The following is a 12,262-nucleotide window of genomic DNA, read 5'->3' as shown; positions in this document are numbered from 1 at the left end:
TTGTTCTTCAGATGATGATTCTAAAGAATGAGGAATTTAGTTTGATAGGTTTTGTTTTATTGATAAAAATGGATTTTCCAATTGTTGGAACTACAGTATGCCTACGTGCCAAGACTGGTTTAAGTTTCATAATGAACCATCCATCCCTTAACTAAAATGCTTTAATTTAAAAAAAAATTAAATTTAATCTCAAATTTCCAGTATAAGGGAAGCAAAACAGACATTTGAGGATGACATGCCAGTAGTTCCTAAGGACTTCAATTTATTTAATATTTTATGTTAAAGTTTGCTCAATGACTATAGTAAATTGTCAAAATCAATGTTAAACAATTTCTCTGGCTATAAATGCAAACTAACAAAACAAAACAGGAGAACAAGGATAATTTTGTCCTTGTTATATTAGTTGCAAAATCCAACATGACATCTTACCCCATATAGTGTGACAACTTACCCATTGGTCGGGTAACATGTCACATGTTCACTCCCTCTATTTGATGGCTTATAATTCTGCACCGACACAACGTACGAAAATGACATGAATACGAAAAATATACCCAAGACTTTGGTCTTTCATCTGGTATACATTTTGTTTATATATGATGTATTGATTCCAAGAAATATATCATAGTATCAAGTATCATAGTATCGTAGCATCAAGTATAAAAAGTGATACAACTAGCCCCGGTCTCCCTACTTTTATAACCACCAGATTGACGACCATGCTGGTTACAAAAGCCTAATTTAGTTCCCTGGTTAATTGTCCCAAAGCTAATCGAACTCTTGTTATATTCTGGAGCAAGTCTCTCACATCATGTGCTCCCCAATCAAGCAAAAGGTCAACCGTGGAGGGTATGAATATTAAGTACTTGCAATAAAATAAGCTCTTACTGCCTCATCGCTCTATAACATAAATGTACACACACCCTTTATTACGGGATTTTAATGAGGTGTCTTTAAGTGACAGCCTCATATCGATCGCACTGAAACGTGCAGGCGGTCTGTCTCATGGAACCTGCAGCTTAGCCTCCGAGCAGGGGGAGGGAAGAATAAATAAGGCCATAAAAGATGCTTTGAGGGAAGGCGAGAGGTGCTTGTCGGTTTCCGCTGGCTGCATTGCGGTGAGGAAGGCAAGGTATCGTTTCGGTGTAGAGGTTCGGGAGGGAGGGGAGAGAGGGGTGAGGACTGGACGGTGGCGGTGGGTGATAGGATGGAGTCTCTTCTGCGCACCGGAGGTTGCAAGTGGAGCTGACGCTGCGACACGGGACAGCGAGAGAGCTGGAGCAGAAGCATGGGCAACCTTCAACCTTCTTGACCTCTTTGACCTCCCAGTGCGCCCGGCAGGATGGAGAACTAGCAAGACTGATCATACCCTATCTTCAAGGGCTTCATCGGGGAGATTGAAGGAGGGGGGGAGGGTGTTGTAGGAGGAGGAGGTGGTCTGTGGGGGGCTCTCACAGAAGTGGTCTCGCGGCGGTTTAGGCTGCCGGGTGTATTCTTGGGATCCTGCGAATGAAGCGAGTACGCCGGAATAAAGATGTAGTGTGAGCTGGTGGAAGGAGGGGGAGCGAACAAGGAGAGCGCTGTGCGACGAGAAGGAGAGGACGTCCCAGCTGGACGCACGGACCAGGAGGACAGAGACAAAGACGCTGGGTCCACTGGATCAGGAAGGTAAGGAAGTCATTCAATTTCCAACTATGAGGAGACAACAGTGCGTCCTTGTCATGTAAATGGATCCCCACTAGGAGAGGAGAAAAGATAAATTCCTCTTTTTTTTTTTTTAAGTTTAGTATTTAAAGAGGATTCTTAAAGCAATAATTAGGTGAATTCAATTGTGAGGGTTCGCTGTGAAGGAGAATGAATGAGAGTATTCATCCATGAGCAAACATGTTCTGAGGGACTGAGACTGAATGGAAAAGTTTTTAAAAGCTCAAGGAAGCGACGTTAAAGTTGCGTTAGAAAACGCAGGACAAAGAGCTGAGTGTGTTCATGTTTGAGTGGCCAACGTGAGGTAGAGAAATCAGGTTTTTTTTTCCTGCGCGGGTGTGTGAGTACACTTGTTAGGGTGCTACTCTCTTCTATAGACATGCTTCTATTGAAAGTGTTTGCATGCCAGTAATGTGTGCTGGGAAAATAAAACAAAAATGTAGCAACATTTGCATAAGGTTCATTGATGGATACGTTTGTCCCATGATGCCAGTTTTATGTACACTATCATCATGTGGTGCCACCTAAAGAAATAAAGATTTTGGAACTTTTATTTTAAAATACATAGGGTGGTATCTGTCCCATTTTGGCATTTCTTTATGTTTTTGATGTGTAAAAGGTACTAAAAAAAACACTATAGGAAGCAAAAAATTTCAGCAAATTGTTATAACAATTAGAGGTTCAAAATAGCATCATGTGATAATTTCTAAATTATTGCAAATGAGAGAGGGTGATTTATATCATATTTCTTTATAAAAGGCCATTTGGTCATATTGACTGCCATTATAAATCATCATTTTTATATACTGTACAACATAGTTTAAAAAAAACAAACAAACAAACAAACAGACGTGCATAAGAATGTTTTTGATGTGTTACAAAGAAAAGGTATTTTAAAGAAAAAAAAAAACTAGGAAGCTAAAACTTTTAGCAGATTGTCATAACGTGTCGCGGTTCAAAATAGCACCATGCCGTAATTTCTAAATTATTGCAAATGGGAAAGGGAGATTTATATCATATTTCTTTGGTCACATTGACTCCCATTATAAATAATAATTTTTATATACTGTAAACCATTGTCAAAAAAACTAAACAAAAAAAACAGACGTGCATAAGAAATTCAGCTGTCATGATGTATAGATTTTTTTTCAAGGCTGTAATTAATGATGTCATGTGAAATATTCCAATTATATGTATATATATATATATATATATATATATATATATATATATTTATTTATTTATTTTTTTAATATACATATATATACAGCATAGTTGGTTTTGTTTATAGAGCACAATTCTGCTTTTATTGTCCACAGTGGGCATCAAAAACAAGAAAAAGAAAGAAGAAAAAACTATACATGTGTGGATAGGTTTGATGCCACTGAACATTTTTGAGTAGTTGAAAGTAAAAATTGATTCATAATTGACTTAGTTATCACACTTCAAAAGCAGAGCCCATTTTGGGCTCAAGCACCACAAATATATAAAAAAGTGACCCTTTTAGCACCTGGTATGTCATAGTTATATTTGGACGTCATGTGGCTGACCCAAGAAAGAGAAAAAAAAATGAATTAATAACAATTTTGTCCAACAAATATATATTTCCATTGTAATTTCACCTGTGTGGCTAACTAGCTTGTTTTGGCTAATTGTTAGCCTCATAACTTTGATTTAAGTTGAAAATATTATGTGGTGGGACCAACCATCATCTTCTGCGGCCATTGTAGAAGATCTATCATTTGGAAACATGTATATGCAACATGGTGGCACATTCACACTTCAATTATCACAAACTTGGAGTTGTTTTTTCAATGAATATACCAGTGCATACAACTGCGCATCACGTCATAGCAATTTCAAGATATAATGTAAATATGACCACTAACGAGTACACTGAAACAAAATCTTTTTTTTTTTCTTTTTTAATTATTATTATTTTTTTCAATCTTGTCAGACATCCTGGAAATGAAAATACTGTAATCAATTTAAGGGTTGTAATTATATATAAAAAAAAAAAATAGTAATGAACAATTGACATCTTTGGTCAGTAACGTTTGACATTCTTAACCATCTTACATAAAAACAAGTTAAACACTGTTAAATTTACTAGGAAGAGAAGGAAGCTTTCTCTTTTCTTTCTTCTCATCACTGGGTCTCCGCAACGGTTCCCCATATTAATTCAGCCATCCAATTCCCATGAGCAGGATTTACCTCTGACCCTGACTTCAACTATTGATCACATCTTGGCACATAGCAGAAAATTAGCATTGGAGGGGCCTGCATTTAGTGTCCATGTCTATCATATCCTTCCTCCTATATTGTTCTTATTATGGCCCCATTCCCAGTCATATTTACAACAAACTACAATGAAATTAAAGACAAATATCCTGGAGGCTAGCATTTCATTTGGACTGTTCTTCGTTCATGTTCATTTTCTCTTATTTTGTCATTATTTTCTCCGCCAGATACATAAGATTATTTTGCCCCCCTAAACAGTGCTAACCATATTTTGAATATACAGTAATGACATGGTCTTGTTCAGATATATGTAAATGTACATCTCAACTAGCTGTACATGCATGTGTAGCCTCCCAAAGCTGAACATAATGATATAAATATCGGGCTGTGTCTCCTGCCAAGGGCTGGTGGGGACGTTTGATGGGGGTTAGTTGGAAGGAAATCTTCGGAATGAAAGGAGAGAATTGTACCTCCAGGTAAACCCATCCTGAACACCAGCGACAACCAGACTGACCTCTCATCAGCTCAAAAAGCACTACACTCAACAAAGGGTTCAGGATATTCTCGTGAGAATTATTTTATAGGGGGGAAAAAAAGTTAAAATATTTTTTTCTTTTTTTTTTTAAATCAGGAGTAGACGAGACTGTTTCCATGTAAGCTGGCATTTTCAAAGCAGAACAATTACAATTTGCACAAAATCCTACTATATTCTCATGAGGACAGCTAGCCTAGAACATGCTTCATTAAGAGACGTCCGGGGAGGGGCAGGTTGGAAGAAGATGAAAGACAACACTGACGGTGTGCATCCATGAAGTGTTTTACTTGATAGGACCAATTTTTATATATACAAAAAAAGCAAACTGGCATCTCCCCAACATACAGTTCCAATTCTATTTTTTCCATACACAAGAGGCTTCAAACCTGCAACCATCTCATCCCCAAGTTCAATCCCCACAAAATGAGCAATTGATTGAGCTGCTTATTTAATCTTGAAATTTAATGAGCTCTGAGACTACTCACAGTTTAATGGTGATAATCAAATGTATTGGCAGTATGAACTGGAAACAAAACAACAAAAAATGACTGTAATTTTATGTTGGAATTATTAAAGCATCAGATGTGGTACTTATTATTGTGAGAATGCTGAAAGCATCCCACATATGTTATTCGGATTTTTATTCTCCTCACTTTTTTGCCGAAAAACAACTCCCACATAATACTTCCGATTTACACCGTTCAAATTTCAACTTGCTTCAAATATTCACGCGTTCCGGGGTATATATCATCTGGTTCCACGTTAGAGTACTCGCACAATTTGATGTTAAATATCAACTTTTTCCCCATTAACTTTCAATGGGTTTGACGTTGAACTTTTTCTAAGTCCCACTTTCCACGCCCACTTCCATACATACAACTGATCATCATTACCAGCTCGGTGATACTGCTCAGTTCTTTTTAATTCATGTATCTTTCAACTTCAATTAAAACTTTGTAATTTTCACATAATTTATCTTCTAATTTACTGCATAAGCATTCAGCTTTCAGCATTCCCACGCAATTTCTCCAGAAATTGCACTTGGGCTAGTTATTATTGTGGGAATGCTGAAGCATTCTCACATGTTATTGTGATTTTTTTTATTCTCCACACTTTTTTGCCATGTAATAACTCCCACATAATACTTACGATTTACACTGTTCAATTTTCAACTTGCTTCAAAAATTGACGCCTCCCGGGGTATATATCATCTGATTCCACATTACTTACAGTATTCACACAATTTAATGTTAAATATCAACTTTTCACCATTCATTTTCAATGGGATAGATATAACCATTTCTAAGTGTCACTTTCCACGCCTACTTCCATACATATGACTTATCATCATTACCAGATGTCTGATACTGCTCAGTGGCACAGTCTGTAAAGCAAAGTAACCGGAGGTCATCATTTCATAATTTATCTCTCAATTTACTTCATAAGAATTCCACAATCCACATGCATTCAAATAACTAACTGCGTCATATATACACATATATGTATTAGCATTCAGCTTTCAGCATTCCCATGCAATTTTTCCAGAAATTGCACTTAGTTATATAATAATAACAATAATAATAATAATAATAATAATAATAATAATTATTATTATTATTATTACTATTATTATTATTATTATTATTGTTATTATTATTATTATTATTATTATTATTATTATTATTATAGAATCCGTTTACGAGGAAGCTAAAAATAGTCGACTGAGTAGTATAAAAGGAGTAATTGAAGTCATCCATGACAACTATATTAATATTTTCCTGTGACTTTCACACTCTTGTTTTTGTCCATGATGTCAGTGACTAATGTTGTGTTTTCAGCTGATGAGGCAAGGGGAAAAAACCCCAAAAACAAACAAATGACAATTTTCAAGCTTTCTGAAGCTGATGTTGAAGGACTGACTGTGACAAAGAATGGCAAAAGGGCAGAACATTTCTAGTCAATTCGTTGAACGTTTCCACGAAAAGTTTGGATTAATGTTCGCATATAAAAATGACAAAAGTAATTCATTCATGAATTATGTTTTTCAATATGAGACATATAAATAAATATCCCTTATAATGAATAAGTCCCCACTTATTCATTCCTAATAATTTTGTTTCCAACTTGGAAAATGATTGGAAATCCCTATGCGTCATTATTTTTCCCCATCTTCTCCTGTGATCCATTTATTTTCTTATTGAAACCTTGACTTTTACGTGATGCCCCCTCAGATGACCTCTCGCTGCAGGAATGCGGTGAACATCGTGGTCACCACCCTTTTTGCAGCGGTGGTCCTCTTCACTATCCTGCTGGCCTATATCACAGGTTGGCTTGTTCATCGCAGTCATTTCTTTTCAAGTTCATATTCCACTGTGTTTGAGTTTACTTTGTTGTTTTTGCGCTAATACAGGTTACCAGTTCATCCAAACTGAGCAGCACCACCTTTCCTTCGGCCTCTATGGGGCCTTCCTCTCCCTCCATCTTCTCCTCCAGAGCCTTTTTGCCTTTCTGGAGCATCGTCGGATGAAGATCCCCACCCGCCCTCAACATCTGCGCCGCTCTGTGGCCCTGTGCATCGCCGCCTACCAGGAGGACCCAGACTACTTAAGGAAGTGCCTGCGCAGTATCAGACGGATTTCTTTCCCAGGACTAAAAGTAGTGCTGGTGGTGGATGGGAACAGACCAGAGGACCGTTACATGATGGACATTTTCCAGGAGGTGATAGGTGGGGCTGAGCAGGCGGGCAGCATGGTGTGGAAGGGAAACTACCACAGCGATGGGAGCGGAGGAGGGGCTGTCGGAGGTGGAGGGAGCACAGTTCACATGGAGGAGGCGTTAAGAGTGACTCGGCTGGTCAGACGTTGCCGGTTTTCCTGTATCATGCAGGAATGGGGAGGGAAGAGAGAGGTGATGTACACGGCCTTCAAAGCGCTGGGGGACACTGTGGATTATGTGCAGGTAAGAACCACTTACTAATTAGAGTCCTGATCAAATGAATTATAATTAGAATTGTATAACATTATAATTATCAATTCATCAATGCAGGCTATCATGTCATGTTGTAGTATACAATGGGCCCTTAAAGGATACTTGACTCACTGAGCCATTTTCAACAGTAAATAGGTCATATTTTGTCCAGAATGAATTTGATAACTTAATTATTTTTCATGTACAATTACTACCTTTAAAAATTAATTTTTCCACTTGCTGTCAACTGAAAATGACATCACCTGTGCTGAGGAATTAGGTAACGACCAATCATGTCTCACCTATTTTCTGGGTTTGGTCAGCAAAATGAGCCACGATTGGTCGCTACCTGCTTCCTCAGCACAGGTGATGTCATCTTCAGTTGACAGCAAGTGGGGAAAAATTGCTTTTAAAGGTATTATTTGTACATGAAAAATAATGAAGTTAATAATTCAATTTAGAGTATTCAATAAGCCTAACATGCTTGGTGAAACTCTGAGGAAACCCACACAAGCATGGTGATATTATGCAAGTGGTGCACATGAATATCTGAGCTTATGTTTGAATGGCAGTACTTACAACTGTGACGTAAAAGTGCAAAACACAAGTAGCGCTGCCTCAACACTGTACCAGTACTGTAAAAGGAAATACAGAAATGGCAGGAGCGCTGTAGTTTGGTTCACATAGGAAACATAGTAATTATTCCCAGTAAATCAGGGGTTGCAAACTCGCAGCCTGAGGGCCAATTGTGGCCCGCTGGATGGTATTTTGCATCCCACTTTTTGACATCAAGACCTGAATTTGTTACAGCAAATAGTCTATTTGAGATTTTCTTTTAAATCACTTGATATAAATTCAAAATAATCAAATGAAAAACAGTACCAAAATGATTTACCCCTGTGGTTGGCCTGCACACAGGAACATGTGCAATTGACCTTACCGTAATCCACGCCTGCATGACCTAGTAAACCAATCAAGACTGCGCCGGCACATGAGTTTTGCTCCGGACAAACAAAGCAATCCAGCTCCCGATGTTGCATTATGTGGTTATCCAAATGCAAGGAGAATTTTTTTTTTTTTTTTAAATAAAAATAAAAATAGTTAAACGCTATGCAATTGGCTGGCAACCAGTTCAGGGTGTACCCCGCCTATTGGCCGAAACCGGCTGGGATAGGCTCCAGCACCCCGCGACCCTTGTGAGGAGTAAGCGGTTGAGAAAATGGATGGATGGATGGATGGATGGATGGATGGATGGATGGATGGATGGTTAAACATTGTAGTCACGGCTTGTGTAAGAGTGATAACCGTTTTACTGACCGAATAACCGGCATTCTGCTGTAGTTAGGGCTTGTGAAAGAAAGATAGCCGTTATCCCAATAGACTGGAAGGAGGTGTCCGGTTTATTCCCTTCCCTGAACCCTTATACAACTACGAAAAATGTCTGAGCTGGATCAAACTGCACACACGACCAGTTGAATCCCTCCAAAATGACCAGAAACCACTACGTCTGTACTAAGGTAATGTTCTCCATTGTTGTTTTTAGCCAAAGGCTAACAATAGCTCCGGGTAGCTAACCTTCCACGCGTTTGTTGACTTACTATTTACTATAATTGCCAACAGAACATTGAAACTATGAGGTAATATAAATTCATTCTTACTTGACTGGAACAATGTCCAAAAACTTTGTTTTTGCCTACAATTGGTCAAAGTGAGTGAGGCGACCCTGTCTTTTCCTGACTTCTGCACCATCAGACAGCCATGCGTGTTTCCTTTTGTTTTGGGGCAAAACTACATGGTGAGGGATTGAAGATACCCTTCACTAAAGAAATTAAAGCCCCCTCTGCCTGCTTGGAAGAGAAATATTGGTGTCCTGAAAAGACCTCACTGAGAAATCACAAGGAAGATTTGACGACTTTGCCATTACTGTGAATGCACTTCATCTCATCTCAAACGGTAAATGAGGGCGCTGCTCGTCGCTTTTTGTGGGCAAGGAGTGGCGTGCCACGGTAAGGTTAATTGTGTGCCTTCGTAACTACAACACATACTGTAAGTTGGAACCATCGTTATCAAGGATCCTCTGAACAGGTTAAGTGGTCTCGAAAATTGATGGGTGGTATAACTGGATTAACAACCTCCAAATGCCCGCTGTTTTATATCCTTTGTTCTGTTTGGCTAATGTATAAGGCTCAAGAGCCACAAAGATTCTGGACCAGTCAATGTAGCACACTCATTGGGATGTGCCTATTGTGTCTTTTCCAGGTGTGTGACTCGGACACAGTTCTGGATCCAGCATGTACCATTGAGATGCTGAAGATCTTTGAGGATGATGCTGCAGTAGGTGGGGTTGGAGGAGATGTACAGGTAGACCAACAGTCAGAGTTCAACTCTAAATTATCTCCTGGAAAAGCATGAGGGTTTTTTTTTCCTATTTGTCTTCCTTTGACAGATCCTGAACAAGTATGACTCATGGATCTCCTTCCTCAGCAGCGTGCGCTACTGGATGGCCTTCAACATTGAGCGTGCCTGTCAGTCCTACTTCGGATGCGTCCAGTGTATCAGCGGCCCTCTGGGGATGTACAGAAACTCCCTTCTTCAGAGCTTCCTGGAAGCTTGGTACCATCAAACCTTCCTGGGCTCCAAGTGCAGCTTCGGCGACGACCGTCACCTCACCAACCGAGTGCTGAGCTTCGGCTTCAAGACAAAATACACAGCCCGATCGCAGTGTCAGACCGAAACGCCAACCCAGTACCTGCGTTGGCTCAACCAGCAGACTCGCTGGAGTAAGTCGTACTTCCGCGAGTGGCTCTATAATGCTTTGTGGTTTCACAAGCACAGCCTCTGGATGACCTACGAATCTGTGGTCACCGGCTTCTTCCCGTTCTTCTTGGTCGCCACGGTCATCCACCTCTTCTACCGCGGAAGGCTGTGGAACATCTTGCTCTTCCTGCTGACCGTCCAGCTGGTTGGGATGCTGAAGGCCACCTACGCTTGTTTCTTGCGTGGTAGCCTGGTCATGATCTTCATGTCGCTCTATTCTCTGCTCTACATGTCGAGCCTGCTCCCGGCCAAAATATTTGCCTTACTCACAATCAATAAAGCAGGGTGGGGAACTTCAGGCCGCAGGAAGATCGTGGTGAACCTGATCGGTGCCGTCCCTGTGACTGTGTGGACGATAGTGCTGCTTGGAGGCGTGGCGTATACAATTTACTGTGAAACACAGCAGCCGTTGAGTGAATCCGAAAAGGTCTTGTTGATAGCAGGGACAATACTGTATGCCTGCTACTGGATGATTCTGCTGGTGCTTTACCTTGCAATTGTCGCCAAACGTTGCAATAAGCGGGAGGAGCAGTATCACCTGCCATATGTGGAGGCATAAAACTCGACAGGTCAATGACATGAAGCCCAACTGCTGTATCCTCACACCTTTGTGAACTGCGGGAGCAAACTCAGTCATGTCTGTACTGCCGGTGCTAAAAAGGTGGGATGTGAAATCCAAGCAGCAGGAAGCAGATCCAGACAAGAGTGTGTGAGATGACTGTATCCATGAAGACGACATTGCTTGCACTGAAAGGAGGCAACAAGTGTTCATTTTTGAATATCATGTAGTTCATGGGTACAGGTTAGCTGTGCAACCACAAGAAAGCGGTCCAGAATGGTGCTAATGAATTCATTTAGAGCAAATAATTAATCACTGTATGTAAATTTCAGATTCAAACTTTTTTTAAACGTACAATTGCAGAACCTAGAGCCTAAACAAGCGAAGAGAAGGTAAAGTTAATTAACAGAGACAGATAAGAAGATCGAAGCTGTGTTATGTCAGATGCTTCAAGACCTAGAAAAAAATCATACCATGGCCGTATTTATAGATAAAGTGAGTTTTTATTGATTAGGTGAGTGTCTTTCGGATGGAAATGACTAACCTCACAAGCCAAATTGATAATTGTGATTCACTCACAAATACTGACATTTCAGCTTGCCGGCATGGTTAGGAAATGACCAAAGAAACCAATGACTGTAATAAGTGGTTTCAGACACATTGATTTAAAAAAAAAAAAAAAAAAAAAAGTATTTCCATATTTATTTTTACAGTAATGGTACTGGTAACACTCAGCATAATACATTCTGGAGTATATAATATATGTCAAATTACTGGACAAATAATGTTTTACATGTTTATGAAGAAGAAGAAGAAGCTGGAGGAGGAGGAGGAGGAGGAGAAGAAGAAAAAGAAGAAGAAGAAATAGAAATAACACCTTTCTGGTGCTGAAAGAGTAAAAGGTGACGGTCTAATATATGAGGCTTCACTGGTGTGAGCAACCCAAGCTGGGTCGATTTTTTATTTTAATATTTCGCAATTACTTGAAGGAAGTCTCATGTTTACTTAGGCAATTAATGAAATTGGCATGTTTTTTGTTTGTTTTTTTTTGTAACAAAATACGGATAATAATAAGCCAGCCAGCAACCACAATGAAAATATCTCAAATGTTCTTGGTGCTGATGAATGTGCACAGCAGGCCTCATTTAACTTTAACAATGCACGGTTGTACAGAACATGGAGTTTTACTGGAAATTCACAGCCTGAGTATAGAGGAGGGGGCTTGGGTGCGGTGCAGCAAAGACCCAAGACGATGGGCCATAACACCAAACCCAACTGTACAGATAGTGGTTGTACATTGACATAGACTGCTCCAACCAATACATGGGGCGGGTGGATTATGTGTCTGGTGTATCCTTCAGCCCAATGGTGATCACATGTTGTGGAAAGAGTGGCTAGTATCTAAAGGCAAGGCCATCATCTCACAACTTGTGACATGC

The 12,262-nt window shown here is 39.7% G+C and overlaps 1 protein-coding gene across 1 annotated transcript; it reads left to right on the top strand.

Moving 5' to 3' along the window:
* Positions 1–6,673: 6,673 nt before the first annotated feature.
* has3 (hyaluronan synthase 3) lies at positions 6,674–11,652 on the top strand. The gene is made up of 4 exons (XM_077518050.1): positions 6,674–6,805; positions 6,891–7,438; positions 9,707–9,808; positions 9,894–11,652. The coding sequence occupies exons 1-4, from the start codon at positions 6,700–6,702 to the stop codon at positions 10,821–10,823; spliced, it is 1,686 nt and encodes a 561-aa protein (XP_077374176.1). The 5' UTR covers positions 6,674–6,699; the 3' UTR covers positions 10,824–11,652.
* The last annotated feature ends 610 nt before the right edge of the window (positions 11,653–12,262 follow it).

Source organism: Festucalex cinctus, chromosome 3 (assembly GCF_051991245.1).
Source record: "Festucalex cinctus isolate MCC-2025b chromosome 3, RoL_Fcin_1.0, whole genome shotgun sequence".
NCBI lineage: Eukaryota > Metazoa > Chordata > Actinopteri > Syngnathiformes > Syngnathidae > Festucalex > Festucalex cinctus.
This window is presented reverse-complemented; position numbering and strand designations above follow the sequence as displayed.

Bases quoted from the DNA above. Each gene is read 5' to 3' on its own strand.
- has3 (XM_077518050.1), top strand. From the start codon at position 6,700: ATGCCCCCTCAGATGACCTCTCGCTGCAGGAATGCGGTGAACATCGTG. The intron at 6,806-6,890 runs GTTGGCTTGTTC...GCGCTAATACAG, and splicing joins CCTGCTGGCCTATATCACAG to GTTACCAGTTCATCCAAACT. The intron at 9,809-9,893 runs GTAGACCAACAG...TTCCTTTGACAG, and splicing joins GGGTTGGAGGAGATGTACAG to ATCCTGAACAAGTATGACTC.